This window comes from Equus quagga, chromosome 11 (genome assembly GCF_021613505.1).
Source record: "Equus quagga isolate Etosha38 chromosome 11, UCLA_HA_Equagga_1.0, whole genome shotgun sequence".
NCBI lineage: Eukaryota > Metazoa > Chordata > Mammalia > Perissodactyla > Equidae > Equus > Equus quagga.
Genome location: NC_060277.1, coordinates 104,714,338 through 104,731,451, shown reverse-complemented (window position 1 = coordinate 104,731,451; position 17,114 = coordinate 104,714,338). Strand labels below are relative to the sequence as shown.

Below are 17,114 nucleotides of genomic sequence, written 5' to 3'. Positions count from 1 at the left end.
AAGAAAGAGGGAGAATTTAATTCATAAAGTAATCCAAAGTTTAAAAAATCACTCAAATGATAAATTGTAGCTCTTTCACACAATTGTACTGTGGATACAGACAATGCCAATTTGAAAGAAATAATGGTCATATAAACAAACAAGAAAAGAAAGTGACATTTTGAGCTTTTGCTTCTATTAAGATAGTATACATTTTCTTCTGATCATAAGAATGAATACATGTGCTTTGTGTAGAAAATTCAGAAAAATATAATAAATAAGTTTAAATCACTCATTAGATACCATAGTTCAAGGGTTGATAGATTAACATTCAATCTCATGAGCATTTGTGTGTGGGGCAGGTATTGTGTGTGTGTGTTCTTTCAACAAATATGTATTGAATGCTTGGATTGGCAGTGAATAAGATATACAAAAATTCCTACATGGAATAAGGTTTACATAAATATAAAAGTTGAATTCTACTCTATGTAGATGTTTTCCTTTCAACTTTTAACTCTTTTTATATAAGCATTGTATCTGTCAGTTTATCTATCTGGATAGATTAGGTATAGATAGAGACCAACACCATAGCTAGAATCAGATCATATGATGAATAAGATATGCACCTCTTTTAAAGGCCACGTGTTTAGAATTATAGCTAAATAATAAAGTTGTTATTGTCACTGGACTTCAAATGCATTCTGTGTATTTCCAATTCCAGAATGCTGTCACAGTGATGAAGACTTTTAAAATTCCTTCTTATGAGCAATATTTTGGGACTATCTTCTTCCACATGCAGGCAGCAGGAGATAAAAATATGACCTTGCTCCTGTTGATGGAAGTTGGTTATCTATTTCAGGCCACCTAACATTTCTTCATCATTGTCACTCAGGTGTCAACATGACTCTGATCCATTGTGCCATTCATGGAGTGATCCAGCCTTTAACATTTGCATTAAAGTATGATAAACTTAGACTCAATTATCATTGTAATTGATGCTACAACTCTGTCTTGATGGATGATGTGCATATTTCAAAACATGCAGATTAACGGACAAAAGAAAACCAAGACATTTAAAAACTGGGAGGGGGGAAAAATGGAACCCATGCTATATAACAGAATAAATTGTTTGTGGATGATCAATTTGTCATTGAACCGCTGTTGATTTGCTTCCTTTTTCTTTCCTTGCTGTCTAGGAGTGGTTTTTCTCATTACTTCTAGTACTGTTTGCATACCTGTTTTCCTCCAATTTACATCAAGTTAATGATTTTCCTCACTTGCCTGCAATGGATCTGGGACGTGTAGATAATTTTAATGATTCTAATTATGTTATTGCATTTGCACCTGAATCCAAAACAACCCAGGAGATAATGAACAAAATGGCTTCAGCCCCATTCATGAAAGGTATGTTCTCTGGCAGTTCATGGTAATTTCCTTATTAACAAAATACACAAATTCATTTTGGGATTTCCTTGATAAAGTGTGTTAAATGTTCAAGTTTCTAGATTTAATGAACAAAATTAATGCATATTCCTCTCCAATAGCAAGGAGATTTTCTTACTCTATTTACTAGTCTCCTATTTAGAAAATTTATGTTAGAAGAGTTATCCTCATTACAGTCTGTATCAAAATGAGATAGTCCAGGATTATTCAAGTGTTTGTTTGTGAGAAGATTCTGGAATGATTGGGCAGTGGTGACAGCATGGTTTTTAAATCTCCCCCAAATACTCATATAGAAGTTGAGAGAGAAACTAGACAGAAAAACCAAGAAATCATGGGTAATACTTACAACAAAACTGGGTGACAAGGAGTTCCCTCAAACCCCAAAATATAAGTGATTGGAGGAGAAGTACTACCAGTCAATAGGCCTGCATGGTATCTCTCTCTGGAGTGGTGAGAGAGCAAAGGAAAGCAATGGGGGTATCTGATGGACCTGAGAAGAGAATCAGAGCACCTTAAGAGAGAACTAGTAGCCACAGCAAAGCAGAGAAGGCCGACTCAAGAACAGCAGCTGAAGCCATCTTCAGTTACTGCATTGGTGGTGTAACATTAGCATGTTATTCTGTGGCTGCTATATATGTAAAGTGAGATATATCAAATAAGTAATCATGGAATAGTTGAATTTTCTCACCCCTGAGTTCTTGAAACACAAGTCTCAGCACGGGAAGAAAGGAGATGCAGAGATTTAGGACAGGAAATTTACAGGGTGAGGAAACTTGTCATTCCAGATAGCTGGGAAGTCATTGAGAATGAATAGGTTATGTCAAAAGCACTCGGCAGTCAACTTAAAGACACTCCTACTGGTCAAGGTTGGCACCATTGCGCTTCAACAAGAATAACGAGTGCAATGATTTGAAACTCATCCAATGTGTATTTAAATCTATGCCTTCATAATGATATCAGAAGAAAAAAATTGCTGAGCCTTTAAAGGGTGATAGGAAATCTGTTCTTACTATGAAATTTGTAAATAAAGGGGAAATAATAGTATTTATCCCATAAGAATTGTGCTGTTGCATAACCAGATGATTGAAAGTACTGTTTTATAAACATTTTCTACTAATAAATGAAAAACAAATGATGGAAATAGAACATCACCACTTTGAAACTCCCATTGAATTAACAGATCTAGGCATCAAGCAGCAGTGGCTGCTAATATCTCAAAAAGAGAAACAATCAGAAATTATGACATATTGATGAAAGAATATACCACCTACAGTCTTGCCAAAAGGATTGGACCTGAGCCTGATTAAGCCTATGGATGCTGTTGCCAGATTGCAGGAAATACAGAGGACAAAGGAACATGTTGAATTGCATCAGGAGCCCGCATTCAACAGAATCCACATAGTGGGAATTTATATGGGTTAAGTGGCCTGGGTTTGATCAGTAACAGTCATTCATTGACATTTTATATTTTAGAATAAATGAAGTCTCTTGAGAAAATACTCTCCAAATTTAGCAATTTTACTCTGTCTTTGGAAGTTTGGCCACGTTGACATGAATGTCAAAAGGAAATGTATATTATAATTATAGTATATATTTATAATTATAGTATGTATTTTAACTTTAGATAGGTCTGTGTGTACCTGAGTTTATATGTATGAATCAATATTGCTATTATTTCAAGTTCATTGTGGTTTAAATTACTGGTTAAATAGTTTATTTGGAAAGGCGTAATCTATTTGTGATAAAAATGATTGCCACATTGCACTTCTGATTTTATCTAATGTCAGAATCTCTCCTCCAGGTGTGTCTCTTATTTAGGACCAGCACTGCCTTTAGTTAGTTAAAGAAATAACTTTAACATAAAGTAGCTTCAACATAATCAAATATGGCATGCTGTCTTTAGACCATATGGAAATCTTCTTACTTAACTATTCCCTTCTTTCACACGGCAGGAAGAACAATCATGGGCTGGCCTGATGAAAAAAGCATGGATGAATTGGATTTCAACTATTCTGTAGATACAGTGAGAGTCATCTTTAAGGATACCTTCTCATATCATTTGAAGTTTTCCTGGGGAGGTAGGATCCCCAAGATGAAGGAACACAGAGATCATTCAGGTAACCTTTCTGTTAGAAAAAACTTTTTTTTTGCTATCATGTCGTTAGTCACAAGGGGGCGTATGTGATAGCAGAAGTTTACACAAACGCACAACACATGCTTCTAATTTCTGAACATAAGCGAGATTCATTCTTATTAAATAAAGCTTATATTCTTAAGTACATTGTTTACTAAGAAATTTTATTTGCTATTATTCCTATGTTACTCCTAAGTAAAACCTGCAGAAAAGGCTCTTGTTCAATGATTCCCAAATATTAAACAAACAAACAAAAAAATTCAGTGCTTTTTTGGCACAAGAAACAGAAGAGCAAAGCTCAAAAAAAAATTCTTACCTAAGGGGAAGAATTGTAAGATTGAATGAAAAATTATGGAGAACAGATCTGAACAACATTAATAAAGCAATTCTGGAGCATCCTCCTTGGGTATACTCTGCAGTCCTCACTTGAGAATCTTACCATATGCTATATTATCATGGACTTGGAGTGCATTTTGGAACATTCGAACTTTTGATTTTTCCTATAACCAAGACTATCCCATCGCTTCATAATAGCTGTGTTCTTCTTCTTTTCCTAAAGCTCATTGTCAAATAATGGATGAAAAAGTCACATGTGAAGGATCAATGTTCTGGGAGAAAGGCTTTGTAGCTTTTCAAGCTGCCATTAATGCTGCTATCATAGAAGTGAGTAGTAAGTTAAAGGAACGTAATTGCATTGTAAATTAAATTTTGATGGATGGTGATATAATGGATTATCCTATGTTATCATTTAATTAATTTATTCACTTAGTTAATTTGGCACAATATGCTGAACAACTACTATATTTAAACCATCATGCAAAGCACTGAAGATCAGGAAATAAATAGAACACGGGCACTTTTCTCCAGGGATCCAGGTAGTGGGAGACTAGAAATATGGATAAACAGTAGTAATAAGAGTTTAGGTTCCATGATGGAATTATAAATGATCTGCTAGGCAAACAATGAAGCAGAAGATACTCTGATGAGAAATATCAGAGAAGACTTACTAACCGAAGTGACATTTCAGCTGAGACTTCAAGCTTCAGTAGGATTTTATCCTGAGAAGATGGTGAGTAGGGACGTTTTAAGGAGTTAAGACAAAACCTGGAGTCTTCTAGGAACTACAAGGGGACAGATCATGATGGCCATATATATTAAATGTGGAAAGCACATAATTTCTTATAATTGAGACAAAACGCATGAGGTTATAATTAACTTAATGATAATTTCTTCATTGATGTCTTTCTCAGATCACAACAAATCATTCAGTGATGGAAGAGCTGATGTCAGTTACTGGTATAAATATGAAGATATTGCCTTTTGTTGCCCAAGCAGGGATTACGACTGATTTTTTCATTTTCTTCTGCATTATTTCTTTTTCTGCATTCATATACTATATATCAGTCAATGTTACACAAGAAAGACAGTACATTAAGTCATTGATGACAATGATGGGACTTCGAGACTCAGCATTCTGGTAATTGACATGGCTACAATCTATGATGCAATGTAATACATGGAACAAGTTAGCTGGTTGGACTCTCTAGACCTGTAAAGTATCATATTCGTTATATTTACCATATTGATGATCTCATAAAATAGTGCATTATAAGTGAATGGAGTAGATGGACCTATGGGCTTGGTAAATGAAACTTACTTCTTTGAATTAAAGAAAAAGCCTGATCCTATAGACTGCTGAAATCCAGATCGTTAAAGAATACTATTGATGACTATTAGTCAGCCGGTTACCATATATGGGTGAACCCACATATATAAGACTTTGAGGTTTCTGTTTGATGAAATATATGTTTTAGACAGTTCATTAGAAAGGGTGAGTGATTTTGCCCCACGTTGAATGTCACCATTTTTATGACACCAAAGGAAAGAAGCCTGTTATACTTTTTAGGCATAAGAGCTTTCCTTAGTGGGGTATCGCAGAATAGTAAGAACACAGCCCTGGGAGGCAGTAAGTCACGGGTCTTCTTCATCTAACCTTTTAGTAGCTGCCACCTTGAACAAGTTACTTAATCTCTTTAAACCTCAGTTCTCTTTTCTGTGAAACATTGATAATAATATCTCTCTCATTGGCCATGAAGATTAAGGAAGCGAATGTATTTAAAATGCTTTACATTGAGCTTGACAAAAGTTAAACCCTCAATATTAGACAGCAGTTGATAGAACTTTGGGAAGTATTATGGCCTAAAACGACACTAGGTGCAGATTAAGAAACCAAGGATTGAATCCCCAGTTAGCAACAAAAATTTTTAATGAGTTTAGCCAAGGGATGCTTTTGAGACACACAGTGGTAAAAGCATACATCCGAAGTCAGAAAGCAGTGGTTTGAATTTGCCCTTTACATACTGTGATATTGTTTTCAATGTTAAACAAGATTTGTAGAATATACAGAATAGTTCTACATATGTGCCACGTAATCTTTAAAAAAATGGTAGACTCTGTTGAGTAGGAAGATCTCACATTGTTAGTGCTGCCAATTTACACCAAATTTATTTATTTTTCCGTCAGAAGTGTTCAATAGACTGAATGAAAGAGTGGATAAAATGGATTGCTGGTTTGGTCTGGAATAGGAGTTTTCTCCGGCATCTCTTTTTGTACTTACATTCTGTAATTCAAACTGAAGGAAAGTTTGGTCGCCATATTTTAAAAAATAATGGAAATGTACAAAGTCAGAGAAAACTAGCCAATTAGATAATTTAAAAAAGAAACCAAATATATCCAATGAAGCAGGGTTAAGAAAAATCAGGTCTTTTTCCTATAAGAAAAGATTGTGACATTCTATTTGTACAACACAGGAACGAAATTATGGGGAGGTTTATATAACACACAGAGAGAAATGATTTCAGAACAGAAATGTGTTGTGCAAAGGGAATCATTACAATGAAGCAAGAATTCCCAAAATGTGATGGCATTTTTCCTCTTTGAATAAAAGAAAACTAAGTGTTCATTGTGGAGCCATTATAAACCGGTTGCCATACTAAACCCACAAAACACAACATTTCATTTAATTCTCTATTATTTTTCAGTAGATGATAAGAAAGTTTAAAGAGATGAAGTTACTACCTCTCAGGATCGTATAGTCACAGTGTAGCAGAGAAAGTTTGAACCCAGACCTGTATGATTAGAGAGTTTATTCTCTTTCCCCTATAAAGAACTTTCTTTCTGTTTCTTTGACATTGGCAGCAAGAAAAACGTATCTTCATATCCATCTGCGTATCTATGTCTTATGTCCATGTGTATATCTGTACCCATGTCTAATCTATATCAGGGGTTGGCAAACTGTGGTACGTTTTTGTACAATCTGCAAACTAGAAATGCCTTTTACATCTGTAAATGCTTGAAAAAATCAAAGGAACGGTAATAGCATGTGGCACACAAAATTTTACATGAAATTTAAATTTCAGGGTCTACAAATAAATCGTTATTGGAACACAGCATCTGCTTGTTGCTGTGACTGCTTTTGAGCTACAAAGGCAGGGTTGGGTAGTTGCAACAGAGACCATAAGGCCTGAAAAGCCTAAAATATTTACTATCTGGCTCTTCAGAGGAAAAATTTGCTGATTCCTGCTTCATTGTGGTTTTTTTGTTCATGGTGTTGATACAGTTACTTTGCTGAAATAGGAAGTCCAGAGCTAACAAATGGTCACAGATGTCTTCCCTGAAAACCTCTCTCCGTTACTCTCATTTTATCACTCAGTTTCTTTCTTTCTTATTTTGCAATTAGCTATCTATTTTACATGTTTACTTGTTTATTGCCTATCTTCCCCTGTAGGATACAAACCTTAGGGGCAGAGAAATTTTCCGATTTATTAGCTGTTGTATTATTCCCTTTGCCCTTGGTATACGGTAAGCTTCACAATCATTTGCTGAATAAATGAGTGAATGAGGGGATGCAGTACCAGCATTCTGAACTGTTGCTTTGTTTCTGTGCTAGGCTCTCCTGGGGTTTGATGTATGCTGGCTTCATCTTTATTATGGCCACTCTGATGGCTCTCATTGTAACTTCTGCCCAAGTTGTCGTCCTAACTGGCTTCATGGTGGTCTTTGCTCTCTTCCTCCTCTATGGTTTGTCTTTGGTGAGTTGGTGAATTTAGTATCAATCTCTCTCTCTCTCTCTTTGGACTCTTTCTGAGAAAGCTACCCATCATTTCTCACTGATTCTGGCCACTCTTCTTCTGTTTTGTTTGCAGTGTTTGCATGAGATAGTATCTGGATTGGGGTGGAGTGGGTGAAATATAGTTTTGTGATATGAAATTCTGTTTATTATGCTGTTGATGATTCTCAGAGAATTACATACTACCTGAAGTTTTTCTCTCCTCTCAGATAACTTTAGTTTTCCTGCTGAGCGTGTTGGTAAAGAAACCTTTCCTTACTGGGTTGGTTGTGTTTCTCCTTATTGTCTTTTGGGGGAGTCTTGGATTCACTGCGTTGTACAGACATCTTCCTGCATTTTTGGAGTGGACCTTATGTCTTCTTAGCCCTTTTGCTTTCACGGCTGGAATGGCCCAGGTAAGAGCTAATGTAACTATTCCATTTTTTAAAAAACAGATTCCCTCTGAATTATTCATGCTACGTGTGCTAAACATTAAAATTTCCCACCCACTTTTGTAAAGATACACACTGAAGAGATATGAGAGGATTTTATTTTTCTCTCTCAGTATAATTAGTTTTCTTTTACATCACTAAGTATAAGCCAATACTCCATTATTGATGTGGTTCAGCTTTTACTTTTAATGGATTGTCCAAAAGAACACTTACCAAATTTAATGCTCAGGAAACATGGCCCTTAATGTTATTAAAAATGTTTGAAAGTCAAGAATTTGATACAAATACATTTTTACTTTTTGATTAGCCAGTTATAAATGAAACTGAACCTCCTCTCAAAATTTAAGTCTAGTTATGACATCATATAAAATGCTAAATGAAAGATTATGTTATATATAATCTCATCATATCTAACTATATAGTTCAGTATGAAATTATTCTTCTGTCGTCTGCCTAACTACTGAAGTACTTTCACCCCTCCATGTTTTTACTCCTGAATGGTGTCTCCTGTCTAGAATGCCCTCCTTTTTCTCCATCTTAAAACTGATGAAATGCTATAGGTAGCCCAGCTCAAATACCACCTTTCTTGAGTTTTTACCTGCTCCCAGAGGGAGTGCCTGCTGCTGCCTATGGGTCTCTAAGCCCTTGGTAACTACCTCCACTAACTTCCCAAATTGCTTTGTGGATGGTTTCATTGATGTGCTTTCCAATAGATTAGAGCTCTGTAAAGACAGGAATTATGTTTTATTTATCTTTTCAATCCCGGCGTCTAGCAGAAATAAGACAACAATTCTTAATGTTCTATTTATCCTTTTTAAATTCAATGTATGTATCTTTTTTTCAGCTTATTCATTTGGACTATGACATCAATTCTAACATCCAATTGAATTCTTCAAACAACCCATACCTAATAACAGCTACTCTTTTCATGTTGGTTTTTGATGCTCTTCTCTATTTGATATTGGCATTGTATTTTGACAAAATTTTGCCCAGTAAGTAGTAACAATATTGTGATTCAACACGATTTCATTCTTTGACTTTCTTTAAAATAAATGTCTAAATGTATGGATATAAATTATTAAGCATTTTTTTTCAAAATTTCTAAAATAAGCCTAATGGTATTCTGAACTTTGCCTATAGAATCACTTTCTAAGATCTTGTTCTACCATAACACTTTCAATTGTTTACTTTTTAAACGAGACACCTGCAAGAGGTTAAGGATAATTAAACAGTTAGTTCTTGTATCAGAACTAAATGAAGAATGCTAGTGCTTGATACTGGATCTTAGGAATTTCTAAATGCTTCCTCAAATGATTGCATTGACGTGCTGTCCTACATATTCCTTAAAATGGTGACAGATCCAATATTTAATTGCCTCCTCTTCATGTAGCTGAATACGGACATCGACATTCTCCCTGGTTTTTCCTGAAATCCTCTTTTTGGTTTCAACACCAAAGAGCTGATCATGTGGCCCTTGAGAATGAAACAGATTCAGATTCTTCACCTAACGACTCTTTTGAACAAGTGTCTCCAGAATTCTATGGGAAAGAAGCCATCAGGTAATAAATAAATTACATGGAGTTGCAAATGGAGAACAGGTAAGTGATCAGAGATCTATCAGGCAAAACACAGATGTGGCAAAGAGTTCCTTCAGTGCCTCTTTGTATCCGCTTGCATCCAGGCTGCTACCCTCATCAAAGGCTACGTTCCTTCTTAATAGCACATTCTCACATTGTCAGTATTTACATTTACAAATATCTTATGGTGTAGCAACAACCACCAATGAATAAATAATCTTCATATTTCCATTTTTCTTATCTCTTTTTTTCTCCTCTTCATGCTTCTTTCTCTTTCTCTGCCCGTTCTCTTTATGAAAGACACTGTCATCAACTCCATTGTTATTCTCACCCTCTTTTCTGTGATTCACTTTGTCCCTCTCCTCTTTGCTTCCTGATGAATAAGATGAGAAGGAAGAGGCAGGTGATGCAGAAAAGGGATGGGAGACATCCCAGAGAGATGGGAAAGAAGCATAAGTCAGGGATACTCATGTCGTCTTCCCTCCAAGATGATGTATGTGTTTTATTGATGCTGATTGCTGTATTTCCAAACACCAGAAATCCCGCATTCCCTAGATCTTTGCTCAAAATTTGTCCATCATTCAATGTTACCTTTGTCTCACTCCTCAAAAAAATTTTTCAATTCACCCCCTCCACTTATCTGTTTTAACTCTGAACATTTATGAAACTTACAGTCTCTAAATGTTTAACTTCTAAAAACATAGGTTTAATATGACCAGACACCATAGAACAGGATTCTCTCATTCCTCCTGTGTTAGTGCTGTGTTATCAAGAATTGTGATCTCCCTTAAAGCTGGAACTTTAAATTGTGTGTCCCTTTCAGGCCAGAATCAGGTGCTATCAGAGCAGTGATAGAAAGCCTTGAATACTGAGAGAAGGCATTTTGATTTATCCGGTGGGCAAGAAGGAAGATATTGAAAGTTTGTGAATCATATGTAACAAGATTAGCCCTATGATCCAGGAAAATTATCCCCAGCAATGCATGGAGGCATTGAAAGCAGAGTCTACATATATGATTATTGGGGTAGTCTAGAAGCTTTGATCTATGAATTGGCAAGCCAAGGCTGTCTGTCCAGTTTCATTGCGGTGACCCTGCACTGCATCCAACAGACCAGCGCACAGAGCTTTGAAGCTCTGGGTCCTTCTACCCAGAGGCCAAGCCAGTCGGATTTACAATTACCTCTTAGTATAGAAGGCAGAAGAATGGAATGTCAATTAAAACACGTTAGTGTGTCAACCGCAGAGTAGATTCTACCTAATCTAGAATCTACTACCTAAACAAACGTTTAAGGCTAAATTCTATTAAAACGTATGGGAAAAAAGCCATCATTCATATTGTTTATGAATTCCTTATGAAGGAATAAAACAAGCTAACACCTGTTACTGCCTAAAAAAGAAAAGAGACGGAAACAGAGGCTAGGAAAAGCCCAGCAACTGGCCCAAAGTCACACAGTTTACAAAGAGAGGCAGTATTTGAACCCATATGTGCTCAACTCCAAAGCCATTGCACCTCGCTGCCTATCCTCTTCATAATTATTTCTGTGCTTAATTGGATTATACTCATGCTATGGACTGAATCGTGCCTCCCAAAACTCATCTGTTGAAGTCCTAACCCTCAATGTACTGGTATTTGGAGATGGGCCTTTGGGAGGTAATTAGGGTTCGATGAGGTCATGAGGGTAGGGCCCTTATGGTGGGATTAATATCCTTATAAGAAGAGGAAGAAAGACCAGAGCTCTCTCTCTCTGCAAGATGGCACTGTTTGCAAGCCAGGTAGAGATCTCTCATCTGCTGGTTTGTTGTAGGATGTAAAAAAATAATGCAGATAAAATGCACAGGACCTGGCTTATAGTAGACCGTTAATACATTTTAAATCTTTCTTCTCTATAATCAGTGTTCCTTTCTTCTCCCTCTTTTCTCATCTTCTTTGGCGGTGTACTATGTTTCAAGCCTTTTGCATTCTGCACATGGTATCTTATTCACTCTACAAATCAACCATATGAAATAGTTAATATTGTCACCCCCATTTTACAACTGAAGAACTGAACTCAATAAGTTTTGAATCCACAGAATTTGTGAGAGAGCTAGTGAGTGGCACAACTGGACTTGAATCAGAACAGTCTGACCCCAAAGCTCTAACCTTTCTGTTAGGGTGGTCTCTGTTTCTCTTCTCTTCTCCACCAGAGTATTTCCTAAGCATTGAGTTTATCTCCTGCTTTCCTCTCATCCAGTCATTTGTCACAGTCCTTACAGCATCTATTTCTGTGTGCTTGCTGCTGCCTCTGTAGTGTGATGTGTTCCCTTTATGGTGATCAGGGATGCTGCCTCTAATGAGAGACCCTAGATGTTTCTCCCAGTCACTTGGGCCTTTGTAAAGGAAAGAATCCCCAGATTTTCTCACAGCCTCAAAGACTTGATATATCAATCTTTTGTCCACCTCTGCCATGTCTTCAAAACATTTTCCTTTTCTTTTCAGAATAAAAAATCTTAAAAAAGAGTATGGAACAAGAAAGCATGAAAAGGTAGAGGCTTTGAAAGGTAATAAAATGGCATATTTAGCATGGCTGTTTGATTTAGTGACTATGCCTCACCGTTATACTGTCTTGGTAGAGACCAAGAGCAAATATCCCAGATGTCATGGCTCACCTTTATTTGAACACATTATGCTTCCTTCTAAGTAAATTAAAAACCATGCAAGAATTTTAGAAGGTTGCATGCACCATTGATATCTTAGGGCTTTGAAAGATGTGTGATAGCATCACGATATTCTTTATTTTCAACTCATCATATTTTCTAATCCTAAAGCTATCTTTATTATAGTCAACCTATTTTTAAGGACAAAACTGCTTTTATCCAAAAAAATTCTGACTCACATAATAATATATCATGACAAGGTTACAATATAAAATGCATATTATATGAGATGCAGTTTTAAAGGAAAGAATTTTGAGATAGATTTTATTTTGAATATTGCTAGCCAAATATATATGTGCTGTAAGAAATTATAAAAATTTTGGAGAATGTAAAGTTACTATGTAGGCTGTGAGTGTAATCTTTTTGTAATAATGCCAGGCTTGGTGTTTGACATCTATGAAGGCCAGATCACTGCCCTCCTTGGTCACAGTGGAGCTGGCAAAACGACCTTGTTAAACATGCTTAGTGGACTGTCGGCCCCAACATCAGGTGAGAAGACAATTTTCCAATGACAAGAACATGGGCAAATGAATCAACTGTGCGTTTCATTAGTTCGTTTCATTAGTTAATTTCAATAGTACTTTTGTTAACTACTAGTCACAGTCAGGTATTTAAGAGAAAAGTTTTAGAAGTGTCTTCAAGTCATTATTTTATAGATTTATGTCCAATTGATTTAGGAAAATCTTTGTGGTTTAAATATTTCATGATAAGTGGCTTTATGCTTACTAATTGGTATTCCAGCTGGATCAGAAATATTGTGATTATTAAATTTTTAATTAGTCAATAGTGTATTCCATATAGGTACAATATGTTTAAAAGACTCCAGTGACTGAAACACGTTGTTTTCCATTTTAAAATATCTTAAGTGAAGCACGACACCTTATCTTGATGCTAACTCTCACTTTCCACTTTTAGGTTCGGTCACCATCTATAATCACTCACTTTCAGAAATGGCTGACTTGGAAACTGTCAGCAAACTCACTGGAGTCTGTCCACAATCCAATGTGCAGTTCGACTTCCTCACCGTGAGGGAAAATCTCAGGCTATTTGCTAAAATAAAAGGGATTCAGCCACATGAAGTGGAGCGAGAGGTAGATGAACATGTTAGATGTCACACAGATATGAAAATGAACTTGTTGACCTAGAAAATCCTAAATATATTTGTCTTCTTTCTACACAATTCATCACCTAAAGGGCACAAAGGCCCTTTGTAATGAACAGCAAAATGATAGTGTTTTTAAAAATAAACATTCTGGGTTTTGGACTAAATATTCTTTATTTGGTTAGGTACAACGAGTTTTACGGGACTTAGAGATGGAAAAGATTCAAGACATTCTTGTTCAAGATTTAAGCAGTGGGCAAAAAAGGAAACTAACCTTTGGGATTGCCATTTTAGGAGATCCTCAGGTAAGTGGAACCAAAATTACTGGTGAAATCCAATTGAAGGCTGTGAAGCTATTGTATTTGATCAAACAATTTGCAAATGATAAATATAAGACAACTGTTACAATGAAAAATTAAGTATTAATATATCTGTCCCAGTACTTTTACAAGTAGATTGCCATCTAAAAAAATTTTGCCTGAAAGGGGGAAATTATTTTATATGCTTTCCTATCACGCAGGTTTTGCTATTGGATGAACCAACTGCTGGATCAGATCCCCTTTCAAGGCACCAAGTGTGGAACCTCCTGAAAGAGAGGAAATCGGACAGAGTAATTCTCTTCAGTACCCAGTTCATGGATGAGGCTGACATCCTGGCTGGTGATTCTTGGTTTTCTTTTATGTATTTTAGTGAGAAATCAGGGACATGTGTGAAAAATGTATAGATATGTCCCAACATAGCTGCCACGTGTGTGACTTCCATGAACCAAGACAGGAGAATCTTGCTTTCATCCATTTGAGTGTCTACATCCCCAAGGACGTTGTGTGATGGAGGTATTCTGATCCTACTGCAAAGAAGCTCATTGGCTGTAAAATATACAGCATACTCTCAAAGATATGTTATGTTTTATTCAGTACGAATGTCAGTTGGCATGGAATAGATCTTTTTGAAGTATGATAATTTTTCTAAATATATGAGAAAAACAACTAACATATCTTTGTTATTAGTTGACAAAGAAAGTGCCTTACATGTGACCAGAATTAGAACGCATCTATTTTAGTGGGTCGTGCTCCTAAATTACATTATTTGTTAATGGATTTGTTCTTTTATAAGTAGTAAAAAATAATCTCAATACAAATTTTTGGTTCTTTCTACTTAGATAGGAAGGTGTTTATATCCAATGGGAGGCTGAAGTGTGCAGGCTCTTCTCTATTTCTGAAGAAGAAATGGGGCATTGGCTATCATTTGAGGTATAGACCTTATTGTTGGAATATGTTGGAAATGTTGGGCATGGGTGAAAACAGTATTACCATGTTAAAGTAGACTATCCAATTAGTAAGTTCAAGAGAGCTGTGTTAGAACTATGCCACAACTCGCTTGTTCTTAACTAGAATGAAGGATAAGTGAGATTGTAGACACTGAGAACATAAGGATGGTTAAGCTAAGTTTAAATAAAATTTTTGGAAAATATTTTCACAACCTGTTGTTCGCTAAGGGAAATTTATTGATATTATAGCCCCCTCTCTTATCATATTTCTGATGTTTATTTTTGTTCATCATGACAATTTCATTAGCCTCCTCTCTATTCTCCCTGACTTCATTTTCTCCCTCATTCTTTTGTCTCCTTCTCTTCCTGATAATAACTATTATCATTATTAAGTAATGTCTATCACTTATTAAGGTTGGCTATGTTTTTAACATAGTTAATTATTTAATTAAGTTTTTATTTATGTGTTCCTAAGATACTTACAAACTGAATACTCACATAATCATTTTTAATCCTCCAAATAATTCTAAGAGGATGGTATTGTTATCCTCCTTTGACATGTCAGAGAGTTTTAATAATCTGCCCCATCTCATATTATTCACAAGTGGTAGAATCTTTGGACCAAGATTACAGGTGTGATATGAATTGTTCTTTATACTTCCCACTAAAATATCAATATTTCTTTAAAAAATTTCAAACCACTTCATCCCCTATGGTTAAATGGATCCCCCTATCATTTACTCCAAGTGTTTAACCTGACCAAATCTACCATTCCATCATGATTGATAGGTTTGGAACAAAAAAATGATAAATTAGTTAACGTATATTGACTATATTGAGGGTTTACTTAGCACAAGGCCCTGTGCTCTGTCATACATACTTTATTTTATTCTGTGCTTTAAAATTCTTTGAGAGCAGAGTATTATTTCATCTCACAGATTAGAAAACTGATGCTCAGAAATATTAAGCCTGAGTTCTGGATCATGGGTCAGCAGGATGTAAGGACCATGTTCTTTGACTATACCAAATTACCTCCATTTTTGTTCCCACCGTGTTCGTCTTACCTTCTTTGGAATTCATACTTTACTGCAAAGAGAGAGTTCAAAGTTGAGTTTTTGAATAGATGGAAACAAAATGGGGCATTCTCATCCACCTCACTCCAGCCAAGATCTAGCTGAATATCTCTTTTTCCAAATAACAACCTTCAAGTCACCTTATCTGTCTCTATCTCTCATGCTAGTTCTTCTGCTGTTTTGTATGAATTATACCGTTTGGGCTACATTAGTATTTTTATGTCTTGCTTCTTCCATTAGAGTATACATTTTTTGTCTGATAAATTTTAATGAAGTGACAAGCACGTATGACAATTGTTTGCAGAGATAGTGTTAGAGAAAAATAACTTTAATTTACTCTTTTTAAATGTTAGTTTGCATCTGAATGAAATGTGCAATCCAGACAGTATAACATCGCTTGTTAAACATCACATCCCTGATGCCAAATTAACAGCACAAAGTGAAGAAAAGCTTGTATATATTTTGCCTTTGGAAAGGACAAACAAATTCCCAGGTAACAGAATGCAGAGACCACAGAATGATTTATAATGGTATTACTAACAATAACAGTGGTATTAAGAATGATGACTAACATTTTAATGCCTACTAAGTGCATGGCACTGTGCATTAACTCATTTAATATTCCCCACCCCAAGGTCACTTCTAATATTAGCCTCTAACATCCCCACATCACTTATGACTGAACCGAGACACAAAGACATTAAATATGCCTCAAGTTGAGACACGTGCATTTAAGAGGCACGAGATAGCATCAAGCTAAAATTAGGAATATTTGGGAAATATGTTTCAGGAATGAATGAAAGAGTGTGGTCCGGACAGGAAAAGATCTGTGAAAACTTCACAGAGCAGTGAAGGGTACTAAGGGAATGGTATACAATATGTAAATTGTTTTATAAACACCATGACATAATGTTATAATCTATGTTAATTATGATCAATCTGCATGTTGCCAAACATTCTAAGGTCCATGACTTTGCTGCAAATACAAAATACTGGAGGACCATTGTCTTTACCACTTTTCTCTCTGCTCTCCCAACATGCTGTTTCATTTCCTAAGAGTTTTGAGGTAGGTAGCAATTTTTTTTTTTTAAAAAAAGTGCAACTCATTAAAATGTGTTTACTTTATCAAGTTCCAGGAATTTTCCAACTTTTAATGGAGAATCCTGGGTCCATTGCTGAGTGCTTGAATCAGTAAGCCTGCCAAAATCATGGTTAGTGAAGAAATATAGTACCAGGCAATCGGGTGCAGTTGTTGAAAGCTCAGAAGCTAGAGCCAGACTGACCA

At 35.8% G+C, this 17,114-nt stretch overlaps 1 protein-coding gene across 6 annotated transcripts in view; it reads left to right on the top strand.

Annotated features, from left to right (window-relative positions):
- ABCA9 (ATP binding cassette subfamily A member 9) overlaps positions 1-17,114 on the top strand; it is a 64,765-nt gene that overhangs the window by 6,554 nt on the left and 41,097 nt on the right. For all 6 annotated transcript variants that reach the window (XM_046675072.1, XM_046675067.1, XM_046675070.1 and 3 more), the window contains 15 exons: positions 1,176-1,383; positions 3,375-3,539; positions 4,116-4,219; positions 4,807-5,033; positions 7,506-7,647; positions 7,895-8,080; positions 8,961-9,108; positions 9,507-9,675; positions 12,170-12,231; positions 12,766-12,876; positions 13,303-13,478; positions 13,675-13,794; positions 14,010-14,148; positions 14,649-14,739; positions 16,183-16,322. In XM_046675072.1, coding sequence (XP_046531028.1) covers positions 1,176-1,383; positions 3,375-3,539; positions 4,116-4,219; positions 4,807-5,033; positions 7,506-7,647; positions 7,895-8,080; positions 8,961-9,108; positions 9,507-9,675; positions 12,170-12,231; positions 12,766-12,876; positions 13,303-13,478; positions 13,675-13,794; positions 14,010-14,148; positions 14,649-14,739; positions 16,183-16,322 — 2,188 coding nt within the window. The remainder of the gene's footprint in view (positions 1-1,175; positions 1,384-3,374; positions 3,540-4,115; positions 4,220-4,806; positions 5,034-7,505; positions 7,648-7,894; positions 8,081-8,960; positions 9,109-9,506; positions 9,676-12,169; positions 12,232-12,765; positions 12,877-13,302; positions 13,479-13,674; positions 13,795-14,009; positions 14,149-14,648; positions 14,740-16,182; positions 16,323-17,114) is intronic.